This window comes from Petromyzon marinus, chromosome 80 (assembly GCF_048934315.1).
Source record: "Petromyzon marinus isolate PM22_M1 ecotype Great Lakes invasive population chromosome 80, UKy_Petmar_22M1.pri1.0, whole genome shotgun sequence".
NCBI lineage: Eukaryota > Metazoa > Chordata > Hyperoartia > Petromyzontiformes > Petromyzontidae > Petromyzon > Petromyzon marinus.
In genome coordinates, this window is record NC_133746.1 from 9,507,780 (window position 1) to 9,523,809 (window position 16,030).

A 16,030-nucleotide genomic window follows, 5' to 3' on the forward strand; every position below is an offset into this window, starting at 1 on the left:
GAGTAGGGAGATGTTAAACTGTTGTTTTCTGTGTCTCGCCTGCACCTCCTCCACCACCTCCACCACCATCACCACCACCATCACCTACAACACCACCACCACCACCTCCACCACCACCTCCATCACCACCACCATCACCTACAACACCACCACCACCACCTCCTCCACCACCTCCACCACCATCACCACCACCATCACCTACAACACCACCACCACCACCTCGTCCACCACTTCCACCATCTCCATCACCTCCACCACCACTACCTCCACCACCACCTCCATCACCACCACCATCACCTACAACACCACCACCACCATCTCCATCACCATCTCCATCACCACCACCATCACCTACAACACCACCACCACCACCTCGTTCACCACCTCCACCACCACTACCTCCACCACCATCTCCATCACCACCACCATCACCTACAACACCACCACCACCACCTCCACCACCACCTCCATCACCACCACCATCACCTACAACACCACCACCACTACCTCCACCACCTCCTCCACCACCTACACCACCACCTACACCACCACCTCTACCACTACCTCCATCACCTCCACCACCACCACCTCCTCTTCCTTCATCACCTCCACCATCACCACCTCCACCACCACCTCCACCACCACCTCCACCACCACCTCCACCACCACCACCACCTCCACCACCTCCATCACCACCTCCACCTCTACCACCACCTCCATCACCACCACCACCTCTACCACCACCTCTACCACCACCACCACCACCCCCCCACCCCAGCAAGTGGAGTGCGTGGCGCGCTTCTCGGCCTTCACCTCCTGCACGGAGAACAACTCCCCCTTCGTGGGGCTCTGCCTGGATGCCGCCTCCGCTGCCGCCTCGGCGTCGGCCTCGGCTTGCGCGTCCGAGGCGGTCTACGCCCGCCGCTGCCTCCTGCACGGCTTCCCCGCCGACTCCTGGAGGGAGGCCAGCACCTGCCGTGAGTTGCCGTCGCGCGCCCCACCGCCCGCCCCACCGCCCGCCCCACCGCCCGCCCCACCGCCCGCCCCACCGCCCGCCCCACCGCCCGCCCCACCGCGGGCTCGGCGGCAGGAGGGGTCAGGGTTTTTGGTCGGGTGGTGGAGGGTCAGGTGGTGGAGGGTCAGGTGATGGAGGGTCAGCTAGTGGAGGGTCAGGTGGTGTAGGGTCAGGGTTTTTGTCATGTGGTGGAGGGTCAGATGGTGGAGGGTCAGGTGGTGGAGGGTCAGGTGGTGGAGGGTCAGCTAGTGGAGGGTCAGGTGGTGTAGCGTCAGGGTTTTTGTCATGTGGTGGAGGGTCAGATGGTGAAGTGTCAGGTGGTGGAGGGTCAGGTGGTGTAGGGTCAGGTGGTGGAGGGTCAGCTAGTGGAGGGTCAGGTGGTGTAGGGTCAGGGTTTTTGTCATGTGGTGGAGGGTCAGATGGTGGAGTGTCAGGTGGTGTAGGGTCAGGTGGTGTAGGGTCAGGGTTTTTGTCATGTGGTGGAGGGTCAGATGGTGGAGGGTCAGGTGGTGGAGGGTCAGGTGGTGGAGGGTCAAGGTTTTTGGTCAGGTGGTGTAGGGTCAGGCGGTGTAGGGTCAGGGTTTTTGTCAGGCGGTGGAGGGTCAGCTAGTGGAGGGTCAGGTGGTGTAGGGTCAGGTGGTGTAGGGTCAGGGTTTTTGTCAGGTGGTGAAGGGTCAGGTGGTGGAGGGTCAGGTGGTGGAGGGTCAGGTGGTGTAGGGTTAGGTGGTGTAGGGTCAGGGTTTTTGTCAGGTGGTGTAGGGTCAGATGGTGGAGGGTCAGGTGGTGTAGGGTCAGGTGGTGTAGGGTCAGGTGGTGTAGGGTCAGGGTTTTTGTCAGGTGGTGAAGGGTCAGGTGGTGGAGGGTCAGGTGGTGGAGGGTCAGGTGGTGTAGGGTCAGGTGGTGTAGGGTCAGGGTTTTTGTCAGGTGGTGTAGGGTCAGGTGGTGGAGGGTCAGGTGGTGGAGGGTCAAGGTTTTTGGTCAGGTGGTGTAGGGTCAGGCGGTGTAGGGTCAGGGTTTTTGTCAGGTGGTGTAGGGTCAGGTGGTGTAGGGTCAGGGTTTTTGTCAGGTGGTGAAGGGTCAGGTGGTGGAGGGTCAGGTGGTGGAGGGTTAGGTGGTGTAGGGTCAGGTGGTGGAGGGTCAGGTGGTGGAGGGTCAAGGTTTTTGTCAGGTGGTGTAGGGTCAGGTGGTGGAGGGTCAGGTGGTGGAGGGTCAGGTGGTGTAGGATCAGGGGTGATGTACTAGAATGTCAGGGGTCACGTGCTAGACGGACAGGGGTCAGGTACTAGAAGGTCAGGGGTCAAGTCCTAGAGGGTCAGGTGCGAGAGGTTCAGGTGTTTTAACACATTAATACAGTTCCTGCTCTATTACCAGGAAGGGTTAAAACCCTATTATCATGATTTAATACTGGCAAAGAAGGCCTCGTGATAATCCATGTTGGGGAGAAACCCTCCACCACCCGACACAGCCAACTCGTGAGGGATTTGTCGCGTGAACAAAGCGCCAAATAGTTTACTGCTATAGTTTAGTGTATAATGTAGTGTATAGTGTAGTGTAAAGTGTATAGTGTCGTGTATAGTAGTGTATAGTGTAGTGTATAGTGTAGTAGTGTATAGTGTAGTGTATAGTGTGGTGTATAGTGTGGTGTGTAGTAGTGTATAGTGTAGTGTATAGTGTAGTGTAAAGTGTATCGTGTCGTGTATAGTAGTGCATAGTGTAGTGTAAAGTGTAGAGTGTCGTGTATAGTAGTGCATAGTGTAGTGTATAGTGTAGTAGTGTATAGTGTAGTGTATAGTGTAGTGTATAGTGTAGTGTAGAGTATAGTGTAGTGTATAGTGTAGTAGTGTAGTGTATAGTGTAGTGTATAGTGTAGTGTATAGTAGTGTGTAGTGTATAGTGTAGTGTATAGTGTAGTGTATAGTGTAGTGTATAGTGTAGTGTATAGTGTAGTGTATAGTGTCGTGTATAGTAGTGTATAGTGTAGTAGTGTAGTGTATAGTGCAGTGTATAGTGTGGTGTATAGTGCAGTGTATAGTGTAGTGTATAGTGTAGTGTATAGTGTAGTGTATAGTGTAGTGTATAGTGTAGTGTATAGTGTGGTGTATAGTAGTGTATAGTGTAGTGTATATTGTAGTGTATAGCGTAGAGAGCCTTTGTCATGAAATTTCTGATACATTCTGATCGACCGCCCCCCCCCCCCTCACTCCCCCCCCCTCCCCCGCGTGTTCGCCAACACCCCCCACACCCCCCCCCCCCCCACGTCCGCGTCACAGAGGAGCCGAGCTGCTCGGCCAGCTTCGTCTTCAGCGACTGCGGCAGCCCCTGCACCAAGACGTGCTCCAACCCCGTGGGGGAGGTCCAGTGTGATGAAAGCTGTCTGCCCGGATGCTTCTGCCCCGAAGGTGGGTGGGGTGAGGTGGAGTGGGTGGGTGGGTGGGTAAGTGAGTGGGTGGGTGAGTGGGTTGGTGAGTGGGTGGGTGGGTGAGTGGGTGGGTGGGTGAGTGGGTGGGTGGGTAAGTGGGTGTGTGGGTGAGTGGGTGAATGAGTGGGTGGGTGAGTGGGTGGGTGAATAGGTGGGTGGGTGAGTGGGTGGGTGGGTGGGTGAGTGAGTGGGTGGGTGAGTGGGTGGGTGGGTGAATAGGTGGGTGGGTGAGTCGGAGGTCCAGTGTGATGAAAGCTGTCTGCCCGGATGCTTCTGCCCCGAAGGTGGGTGGGGTGAGGTGGAGTGGGTGGGTGGGTGAGTGGGTGGGTGGGTGGGTGGGTGAATAGGTGGGTGGGTGAGTGGGTGAGTGGGTGGGTGGGTAAGTGGGTGTGTGGGTGGGTGGGTGAATGGGTGGGTGGGTGGGTGGGTCAGTGGGTGGGTGAGTGGGTGGGTGAGTGGGTGGGTGAGTGGGTGGGTGGGTGAATAGGTGGGTGGGTGAGTGGGAGGTCTAATGTGATGAGAGCTGTCTGCCAGGATGCTTCTGCCCCGAAGGTGGGTGGGGTGAGGTGGAGTGGGTGGGTGGGTGAGTGGGTGGGTGGGTGGGTGAATAGGTGGGTGGGTGAGTGGGTGGGTGGGTGAGTGGGTCGGTGGGTGAGTGGGTGGGTGGGTGAGTGGGAGGTGCAGTGCGACGAGACCTGCCCACCTACTCACCCCACTCACCTACTCAACCAACCACTTCACTCAGCCGCCCACCTAGTAACCCACCCACCCCACTTACCCAGCCACTAACCCACTCGCCTACCCACCTAACCGCCCACCCACCCACCCACCCACCTGACCAACCAACCACTCACTCACCTGCCCACCTACTCACCCACCCACCCACCCCAATCACCCAGCCACTAACCTACTCGCCTACCCACCTAAACACCCACCCACCCACTTGACCAACCAACCACTCACTCACCTGCCCACCTACTCACCCACCCACCTCAATCACCCAGCCACTAACCTACTCGCCCACCCACCTAACCGCCCACCCACCCACCTGACCAACCAACCACTCACTCACCTGCCCACCTACTCACCCACCCACCCCAATCACCCAGCCACTAACCTCCTCACCCACCCACCTAACCACCCGCCCACCCCAATCACCCAGCCATTAACCTACTCGGCCACCCACCTAACCACCCACCCACCCACCTGACCAACCAACCACTCACTCACCTGCCCACCTACTCACCCACCCACCCCAATCACCCAGCCACTAACCTACTCGCCCACCCACCTAACCACCCACCCACCCACCCACCTGACCAACCAACCACTCACTCACCTGCCCACCTACTCACCCACCCACCCCAATCACCCAGCCACTAACCTACTCGCCCACCCACCCACCCGCAGGCACGGTGCTGGACGACTACGAGACAAAGACCTGTGTGCCTCCCACCTCGTGCAAGTGCAAGCGCAACGGCCTCCTCTACAACTCCGGCACCGTGCTTGAGGAGACGTCCAGCATCTGGTGAGAGAGGGGGCCCATGCGCCTCCCCCTCCCCATTGGACCCTAACCCCCCAGCCCCCCTCTCTACCCCGTAGGCCCCCCACAATCTCTCCTATCTCTAACTTGTCATCTCACTCCACTCCGCTCACTCTCCTACCTCTAACTTATCATCTCACTCCACTCCACTCACTCTCCTACCTCTAACTTATCATCTCACTCCACTCCGCTCACTCTCCTGCCTCCAACTTCTCATCTCACTCCACTCCACTCACTCCCCTACCTCCAACTTATCATCTCACTCCACTCCACTCACTCTCCTGCCTCCAACTTCCCATCTCACTCCACTCCGCTCACTCTCCTGCCTCCAACTTCTCATCTCACGCCACTCCGCTCACTCTCCGTCCTCTAACTTATCATCTCACTCCACTCACTCTCCGTCCTCTAACTTATCATCTCACTCCACTCCACTCACTCTCCTGCCTCTAACTTCCCATCTCACTCCACTCCACTCACTCTCCTGCCTCCAACTTCCCATCTCACTCCACTCCACTCACTCCCCTACCTCCAACTTATCATCTCACTCCACTCCACTCACTCCCCTACCTCTAACTTATCATCTCACTCCACTCCACTCACTCTCCTGCCTCCAACGTCTCATCTCACTCCACTCCACTCACTCCCCTACCTCCAACGTATCATCTCACTCCACTCACTCTCCAACCTCTAACTTATCATCTCACTCCACTCCGCTCACTCTCCAACCTCTAACTTATCATCTCACTCCACTCCACTCACTCTCCTGCCTCTAATTTATCATCTCACTCCACTCACTCTCCAACCTCTAACTTATCATCTCACTCCACTCCACTCACTCTCCTGCCTCTAACTTATCATCTCACTCCACTCCACTCACTCTCCTGCCTCCAACTTCCCATCTCACTCCACTCCACTCACTCTCCTACCTCCAACTTATCATCTCACTCCTCTCACTCTCCAACCTCTAACTTATCATCTCACTCCACTCCACTCACTCTCCTGCCTCTAACTTATCATCTCACTCCACTCCACTCACTCTCCTGCCTCCAACTTCCCATCTCACTCCACTCCACTCACTCTCCTACCTCCAACTTATCATCTCACTCCACTCCACTCACTCTCCTGCCTCCAACTTCTCATCTCACTCCACTCCACTCACTCTCCTGCCTCCAACTTCCCATCTCACTCCACTCCACTCACTCTCCTACCTCTAACTTATCATCTCACTCCGCTCACTCTCCTGCCTCCAACTTATCATCTCACTCCACTCCGCTCACTCTCCTGCCTCCAACTTATCATCTCACTCCACTCCGCTCACTCTCCTACCTCCAACATATCATCTCACTCTACTCCACTCACTCTACAACCTCTAACTTATCATCTCACTCCACTCCACTCACTCTCCTGCCTCTAACTTATCATCTCACTCCACTCCACTCACTCTCCTGCCTCCAACTTCTCATCTCACTCCACTCCACTCACTCTCCTGCCTCTAACGTATCATCTCACTCCACTCCGCTCACTTTCCTGCCTCTAACTTCTCATCTCACTCCACTCCACTCACTCTCCTGCCTCCAACTTATCATCTCACGCCACTCCACTCCGCTCACTCTCCTACCTCTAACTTATCATCTCACTCCACTCCACTCACTCTCCAACCTCCAACTTATCATCTCACTCCACTCCGCTCACTCCCCTACCTCCAACTTATCATCTCACTCCACTCCACTCACTCTCCTGCCTCCAACTTATCATCTCACGCCACTCCACTCCGCTCACTCTCCTACCTCTAACTTATCATCTCACTCCACTCCACTCACTCTCCAACCTCCAACTTATCATCTCACTCCACTCCGCTCACTCCCCTACCTCCAACTTATCATCTCACTCCACTCCACTCACTCTCCTGCCTCCAACTTATCATCTCACTCCACTCCACTCACTCCCCTACCTCCAACTTATCATCTCACTCCACTCCACTCACTCTCCTGCCTCTAACTTATCATCTCACTCCACTCCGCTCACTTTCCTACCTCCAACTTATCATGTCACTCCACTCACTCCCCTACCTCCAACTTATCATCTCACTCCACTCCACTCACTCTCCTGCCTCTACCTTATCATCTCACTCCACTCCACTCACTTTCCTGCCTCCAACTTTCCATCTCACTCCACTCCACTCACTCTCCTACCTCTACCTTATCATCTCACTCCACTCCACTCACTCTCCAACCTCCAACTTATCATCTCACTCCACTACACTCACTCTCCTGCCTCTAACTTATCATCTCACTCCACCCCACTCACTCCCCTACCTCCAACTTATCATCTCACTCCACTCCACTCACTCTCCTGCCTCCAACTTCCCATCTCACTCCACTCCACTCACTCTCCTACCTCTAACTTATAATCTCACTCCACTCCACTCACTCCCCTACCTCCAACTTATCATCTCACTCCACTCCACTCACTCTCCTACCTCTAACTTATAATCTCACTCCACTCCACTCACTCCCCTACCTCCAACTTATCATCTCACTCCACTCCACTCACTCTCCTGCCTCCAACTTCCCATCTCACTCCACTCCACTCACTCTCCTACCTCTAACTTATAATCTCACTCCACTCCACTCACTCCCCTACCTCCAACTTATCATCTCACTCCACTCCACTCACTCTCCTGCCTCCAACTTCTCATCTCACTCCACTCCACTCACTCTCCTGCCTCTAACTTATCATCTCACTCCACTCCGCTCACTTTCCTGCCTCTAACTTCTCATCTCACTCCACTCCACTCACTCTCCTGCCTCCAACTTATCATCTCACGCCACTCCACTCCGCTCACTCTCCTACCTCCAACTTATCATCTCACTCCACTCCGCTCACTCTCCTACCTATCCCCTGTCACCGCACCAGGTTACAACGCTTAAGGCTGAGTCGACTTAGGGAGGTTCCTGTGCACACTCCACACAAAGACAAAGATCCCCCGAATAGCTTCATCAGACTGTCGGGGCGAGTGCCGTCAGTAGCGAGTAGCAGCACCAATAAAGGCCGGCACGGCACACGAGGGGGTGGGTGGCCAACACCACGCCTGGCCGCCTGATGATACTGCTGCCGCTGCAGCTGATGCCGCTGCTTCTGGTGACTCTGACTCTGCTGCTGATGATGATGATGACGACTCTGTTGATGATGATGATGATGGGTCTGCTGATTATGACCCTGTTGATGATGATGCTGATGATGATGACGACCTTGTTGATGATGATGATGATGCTGATGATGATGACGACCCTGTTGATGATGACCCTGTTGATGAAGCTGATGATGACCCTATTGATGATGATGACTGCTAATGCGGACCCTGTTGATGATGATGCTGATGATGATGCTGCTCATGACTCTGTTGATGATGATGATGACTATACTGATGATGACCCTGTTGATGATGATGATGATGATGACTCTGCCGATGGCGACCCTATTGATGATGATGATGGCGACCCTGTTGATGACGATGACTCTGCCGATGGCGACCCTGTTGATGATGATGATGGCGACCCTGTTGATGACGATGACTCTGCCGATGGCGACCCTATTGATGATGATGATGACCCTGTTGATGACGATGACCCTGCTGATGACGACCCTGTTGATGATGATGATGATGACTCTACCGATGATGACCCTGTTGATGATGATGACGATGACTCTGCCGATGACGACCCTATTGATGATGATGATGATGAAGACCCTGTTGATGACGATGACTCTGCTGATGACGACCCTTTTGATGATGATGACGACCCTGTTGATGACGATGACTCTGCTGATGACGACCCTGTTGATGATGATGATGACGACCCTGTTGATGATGATGACTCTGCTGATGACGACCCTGTTGATGACGATAACTCTGCTGATGACGACCCTGTTGATGACGATGCTGATGACCCTGTTGATGACGATGACTCTGCCGATGAGGACCCTATTGATGATGATGATGACCCTGTTGATGACGATGACTCTGCCGATGACGACCCTATTGATGACTCTGCTGATGACGACCCTGTTGATGACGATGACTCTGCTGATGACGACCCTATTGATGACGATGCTGATGACGCTGTTGATGACTCTGCTGATGACGACCCTGTTGATGATGATGATGACGACCCTGTTGATGATGATGACTCTGCTGATGACGACCCTGTTGATGACGATGACTCTGCTGATGACGACCCTGTTGATGATGATGACGACCCTGTTGATGACGATGACTCTGCTGATGACGACCCTGTTGATGATGATGATGACGACCCTGTTGATGACGATGACTCTGCCGATGACGACCCTGTTGATGACGATGCTGATGACGCTGTTGATGACTCTGCTGATGACGACCCTGTTGATGACGATGACTCTGCCGATGGCGACCCTGTTGATGACTCTGCTGATGACGACCCTGTTGATGACGATGCTGATGACGACCCTGTTGATGACTCTGCTGATGACGACCCTGTTGATGACGATGCTGATGACGCTGTTGATGACTCTGCTGATGACGACCCTGTTGATGACGATGACTCTGCCGATGGCGACCCTGTTGATGACTCTGCTGATGACGACCCTGTTGATGACTCTGCTGATGACGACCCTGTTGATGATGATGCTGATGACGACCCTGTTGATGACGATGCTGATGACGCTGTTGATGACTCTGCTGATGACGACCCTGTTGATGACGATGACTCTGCCGATGGCGACCCAATTGATGATGCTGATGACGACCCTGTTGATGACGATGCTGATGACGACCCTGTTGATGACTCTGCTGATGACGACCCTGTTGATGACGATGCTGATGACGACCCTGTTGATGACGATGCTGATGACGACCCTGTTGATGACTCTGCTGATGACGACCCTGTTGATGACGATGCTGATGACGACCCTGTTGATGACTCTGCTGATGACGACCCTGTTGATGACGATGCTGATGACGACCCTGTTGATGACGATGCTGATGACGACCCTGTTGATGACGATGCTGATGACGACCCTGTTGATGACGATGCTGATGACGACCCTGTTGATGACGATGCTGATGACGACCCTGTTGATGACTCTGCTGATGACGACCCTGTTGATGACGATGCTGATGACGACCCTGTTGATGACGATGCTGATGACGACCCTGTTGATGACGATGCTGATGACGCTGCTGGTTGTCCGGTTTGTCCGTGAGCAGCGGTTGCGCGAGCGGCGTCTGGAGCTGCACCTCGACGGCCGCCGACGCCATGTGCTCGCTGGAGGGCAGCACCCACGTGACCACGTTCGACTTCAACGCCTACGGCTTCTTCGGGGCGGGCAGCTTCATCCTCCTGTCGGTGCGGACCGCATCCGCATCCACAGGGGCACACAGACAAAGACAAAGATCCCCCATATAGCCTGCAACAGACTGTAGGGGCAAGTGCTGTTAGCGAGCAGCACCTATGAAGGCCGGTAACGGTACACGAGGGGGTGGGTGGCCAGCACCACGCCCGACCGCCTTTGTCTCCCCAGTGGCGATGTTTACTGCACACCGCGCCAGGTACTCATTTGAGGATGAGTCGACCTAGGGGAGGCCCGGGACCGGTTCAGATAATCGTCACTGGTGTTGGCCGTGAGCGGGAATCGAACCCGAGTCGCCAGGTTCATAGCGCAGCGTAGCGCTAACCGCTACACTATCGCTCCCCACGGTGCGGACCGCATCCACAGGGGCACACAGAGAACCCGAGCAGACACACACATGGACTGCCCACAGAGATGCACAGAGATGCGTGGAGACCCATAGGGACACGTGAAGATACACAGAGACCCACAGAGATAACAGAGACGCGTAGAGGTCCACAGAGACACGTGAAGATACACAGAGACACGTGAAAATACGCAGAGGCACACAGAGACATATAGAGACACACAGAGACACATAGAGACCCATAGAGACGCACAGAGACACACAGAGACCCATGCAGATACACAAAGACCCACAGAGCTACACAGAGACATTTAGAGACCCACAGAGACACGTGAAGATACGCAGAGGCACACAGAGACATATAGAGACACACAGAGACACGTAGAGACCCATAGAGACACGTAGAGACCCACAGAGACACGTGAAGATACACAGAGGCACACAGAGACCCATAGAGACACATAGAGACACATAGAGACCCATAGGGACACACAGAGACCCATGCAGATACACAAAGACCCACAGAGCTACACAGAGACATTTAGAGACCCACAGAGACACGTGAAGATACGCAGTGGCACACAGAGACCCATAGAGACACAGAGAGACACGTAGAGACCCATAGAGACACGTAGAGACCCACAGAGACACGTGAAGATACACAGAGGCACACAGAGACCCATAGAGACACATAGAGACACATAGAGACCCATAGGGACACACAGAGACCCATGCAGATGCACAAAGACCCACAGAGCTACAAAGAGACATTTAGAGACCCACAGAGACACGTGAAGATACGCAGAGGCACACAGAGACCCATAGAGACACACAGAGACACGTAGAGACCCATAGAGACACGTAGAGACCCACAGAGACACGTGAAGATACACAGAGGCACACAGAGACCCATAGAGACACACAGAGACACGTAGAGGCCCGTAGAGACTGGACGCCTGTGGAAAGAAGAGAGCTTCATAGCTCATCTGATTTCCTCCTCCGGTCTAAAGTAACGATTCCGCTTTGTGCACCGCGGGGGGGGGGGGAGGGGGGTGGCGGTTGAACGGAATGAACCGAACAAACCGACGGAAAAACGAGCGGGAAGAGGAGCAGAGCGCGAGCGACCGACTCGACGGACCGACGCCGAGCGAGTGACTGCCGCACTCCGGCAGCGTTGGTCCGGGGTCGAGTCTAACGCAGGCGGGCGTTGCCGCCCCGTCCCCAACCCCTTCCTCCCCCTCCGACACCACCGTCTCGCCCCATCTCACCCCCACAACCTTCTCCGCCCCATCCCTGCGCAGACGAACGGCTGGTCGGTGCAGATCGACATTGCGGACAAGGCGCCGGATTCACCGCGTCTGGAGGCCGTCTTCCTCAAGATGAATTCGGTAACCGGCGCCAGCCCCCCCTTCCCCCCCCCCGTCTCGTTTCGCTCGCTGGACATTGGCAATGTTGTTGTCGTCGTCTGCGCTGCACGCTGCCCGCGACCTCTTGACCTGCCCGTACTAAAGAGGCGTTTGTTGTTGTTGTTGTTGTAGGTGGGTTTTTTTTGGGGGGGGGGGTCAGATCGCGCAATTACGGATATTTGCTCGCGAAAGCCCTACTGCGGCGGCTACTACCGCTACTACTACGTCTTAAACTCTTGAACCGCCACTTCGCACGCCGTGTAGAGTTTGGGCTTCCCACTGCACACCAGGCGAGAGAGAGAGAGTTAACATCTCCTTGCCACCGCGATGATGAGAGAAAACAAAACCAAAGCGTAACGCGTCTCGTCACCCCCTCCGGCAGGGCCTGCTGGAGATCCGCTCCGACGGGCAAGTGTACCTGGACGACACGGCACTCGCACTGCCCCACACCTCCGGTGAGACGCTGGCGACCGGCTCGCCCGACCGCTCGGTCGCTCGTGGCGCGGAAGGGGACGGCTGCCAGCATGGGGGTGCCCCTAGGCTGGACCACGATGAAGTTAACTGATCTCGCTTCGCTGGCGAACTAGCACGGCAGCGGCAATCGTCACCCCCGGGCGACCCAGCCACCCACCCACCCACCCTGCCACTGCTGCCTGGCAGCCTAGCGCTCGCTCGCGGGCCACCGGTCACCCAGTGCCACGCAGAGACAGGTCCCACTGGGGGCGCCCCTAGGCTCGACCACACTTAACTAGCTTAACTAACTAACTAACGAACACAACAGCAGCAGCAGCAGCAATCATCAGCCCACCCACCCACTGCTGCCCGCAGACTCGCGAACGCACGCAGGCCGTGCCACGCAGGGACAGCTGCCCCCCCCCACCCACCCCCCCACCCCCCTGGGGGTGGGGAGACAGCCCCTCCCCCCCACCACCCCCCCACCACCCCCCCACCCTGCCGCTCTTCCCCGATGAGTCGCGACGGCGGCGACGACTCCGCGCCTCGCCAAACACCGCCGGGCATCGCCGAGCGACAACTTTTTTGATTTGTTACCCTCGGTGCCCGGCAAGAATTCAGATGTCCTTCCCCCCTCCCCTCCTCCCCTCCCTTTGTGGCCGGGGACTTGCCTTCTCTCCCGGCACCGGGCTCTGCGACCTGCCCGATCTTGCACGCGTTGCGCTGGCATGCGGGCGGGCGGGCGGGCGGGCGCAGAGACGTCGATGTTGTTGTGTAGCCTCGGGCGAATGGGGCGGAGGTGGTGGGACGGGTCGCCCGCCGCTGCATTGGCACGCGTCCCGAGCGAAGGCAGTGTCGCTGCTGACACACGTTGCGGATTTCATATAAATATTTAGTGGAAGGCGCCTGGCAAATAAATGTCAATTATTATTTTCATCATCAAGTTCAATTGTTTGTAAAAGTCGCATACCCCGTCAAGCCATACCCCGTGCCCCTTTTCCATCTCAACGTCCATTCTGCAAAGTCCCATCATCACAAGGGAGAAACACAAACGGATAGGCAAAAAAAAAACAATTGCCCGCATTGAAACGGCTGTACTCCGCATGGACCTAAAAACTGTCCAAAAAATACGGACAAACCGTATGGGTTGACAGGCGCGTGATAAGCCAATTCGCTGAGCTATCAGTTGTGATAGCGAGGTCGCTTCTGAATCAGAGCCACGTAGCTCAATGTAAATGCATAAGAGCAGCCTAATACTCTAAAAACCATTTTTCTAAATGTGGAGGGGAAAAACCGGGGGACCCGGTGACAAATCCGCGTGACCACCACTGGAAGAGAGAGAGAGAGAAAAAATAAAGAGAAAACACGCAGACTTCATATATACAGCATGCAACGTCAGGGTCGGAATCGAGGTCATCACCTCCTGCATACCAGGCGAGGTAGTTAACACATCCTTTCACAATAAAGGTTTTTGGGTTAGAGCGCGTTATTTATAAATGTGTCGTAACCCTCCACCACCCGACACGGCCAAACGGTAAAAAAAATATGTCACGTTTACAAAGGGCAATTAGTTCACGACTTTAGCCCACTGGCGTGTTGAAGAGTGAATCAACATCATTTAAAATTTGAGTACGACGTTTCGCTGGTAGTAACATCCAGCATCATCGGGCAATTCGCCAGAATGGTAAAGCCCTCACTTGCTCCCGGTCTTAAACAGAGCAGCAGGGTGACGTCATCATTTAACTCATTCAACACATCCTAGCCACCGCGGTGGCAAGATGGTGCGCGGCCTGATAGGGGCAGCCGTGGAGAGCTCAGGGCAACAGCTCCGGCACGTTCCCGGGCGTCCTTCTTACGTTCTCCCCACCCCACCCCACCCACCCATCCACCCCCACAGATGTGCTGAAGATCTACGCGCAGACGACCACCTACATGCAGGTGTTCACCACCGTCGGCCTCAAGATGCAGGTTCAGCTGGCACCTCTCATGCAGCTCTACCTCACCGTGCCCACGTCCATGCAGGGGCAGACTCAAGGTGAGCGATTCCCCCCCACCACCGAACATGTTCCCTCCCCCCCCTCCCCCCGCTGACCTCTGATCGTGACCTCTGGCCGTGACCTCCGACCATAACATCCAACCGTGACCTCTGACCACAACCTCCGACTTTAACCTCCGACCATGACCTCTGATCGTGACCACCAATCGTGACTCTGATCGTAACCTGCAAACGTGACTTCTGATCGTGACCTCCGACCGTAGCCTCCAGCCGTGTGACCTCTGACCACAACCTCCGACTTTAACCTCCGACCATGACCTCTGATCGTGACCACCAATCGTGACTCTGATCGTAACCTGCAAACGTGACTTCTGATCGTGACCTCCGACCGTAGCCTCCAGCCGTGTGACCTCTGACCACAACCTCCGACTTTAACCTCCGACCATGACCTCTGATCGTGACCACCAATCGTGACTCTGATCGTAACCTGCAAACGTGACTTCTGATCGCGACCTCCGACCATAACATCCAGCCGTGACCTCTGACCACAACCTCCGACTTTAACCTCCGACCATGACCTCTGATCGTGACCACCAATCGTGACTCTGATCGTGACCTGCAAACGTGACTTCTGATCGTGACCTCCGACCATAGCCTCCAGCCGTGTGACCTCTGACCACAACCTCCGACTTTAACCTCCGACCATGACCTCTGATCGTGACCACCAATCGTGACTCTGATCGTAACCTGCAAACGTGACTTCTGATCGCGACCTCCGACCATAGCATCCAGCCGTGTGACCTCTGACCACAACCTCCGACTTTAACCTCCGACCATGACCTCTGATCGTGACCACCAATCGTGACTCTGATCGTAACCTGCAAACGTGACTTCTGATCGCGACCTCCGACCGTAGCCTCCAGCCGTGTGACCTCTGACCACAACCTCCGACTTTAACCTCCGACCATGACCTCTGATCGTGACCACCAATCGTGACTCTGATCGTAACCTGCAAACGTGACTTCTGATCGCGACCTCCGACCGTAGCCTCCAGCCGTGTGACCTCTGACCACAACCTCCGACTTTAACCTCCGACCATGACCTCTGGTCGTGACCACCAATCGTGACTCTGATCGTAACCTGCAAACGTGACTTCTGATCGCGACCTCCGACCATAGCCTCCAGCCGTGTGACCTCTGACCACAACCTCCGACTTTAACCTCCGACCATGACCTCTGATCGTGACCACCAATCGTGACTCTGATCGTAACCTGCAAACGTGACTTCTGATCGCGACCTCCGACCATAACATCCAACCGTGACCTCTGACCACAACCTCCGACTTTAACCTCCGACCATGACCTCTGATCGTGACCACCAATCGTGACTCTGATCGTAACCTGCAAACGTGACTTCTGATCGCGACCTCCGACCGTAGCCTCCAGCCGTGTGACCTCCGAC

General features: G+C 55.4%; 1 protein-coding gene and 1 pseudogene across 1 annotated transcript in view; one reads left to right on the top strand and one right to left on the bottom strand.

Annotated features, from left to right (window-relative positions):
* Positions 1-16,030, top strand: part of LOC142907674 (mucin-6-like) — a 72,959-nt gene that overhangs the window by 56,667 nt on the left and 262 nt on the right. The window contains exons 6-12 of the mRNA XM_076057291.1: positions 779-977; positions 3,286-3,414; positions 4,845-4,962; positions 10,226-10,364; positions 12,016-12,102; positions 12,503-12,575; positions 14,471-14,608. Of these exons, the coding sequence (XP_075913406.1) occupies positions 779-977; positions 3,286-3,414; positions 4,845-4,962; positions 10,226-10,364; positions 12,016-12,102; positions 12,503-12,575; positions 14,471-14,608 (883 nt within the window). The remainder of the gene's footprint in view (positions 1-778; positions 978-3,285; positions 3,415-4,844; positions 4,963-10,225; positions 10,365-12,015; positions 12,103-12,502; positions 12,576-14,470; positions 14,609-16,030) is intronic.
* Positions 14,710-15,876, bottom strand: LOC142907662 (uncharacterized; annotated as a pseudogene).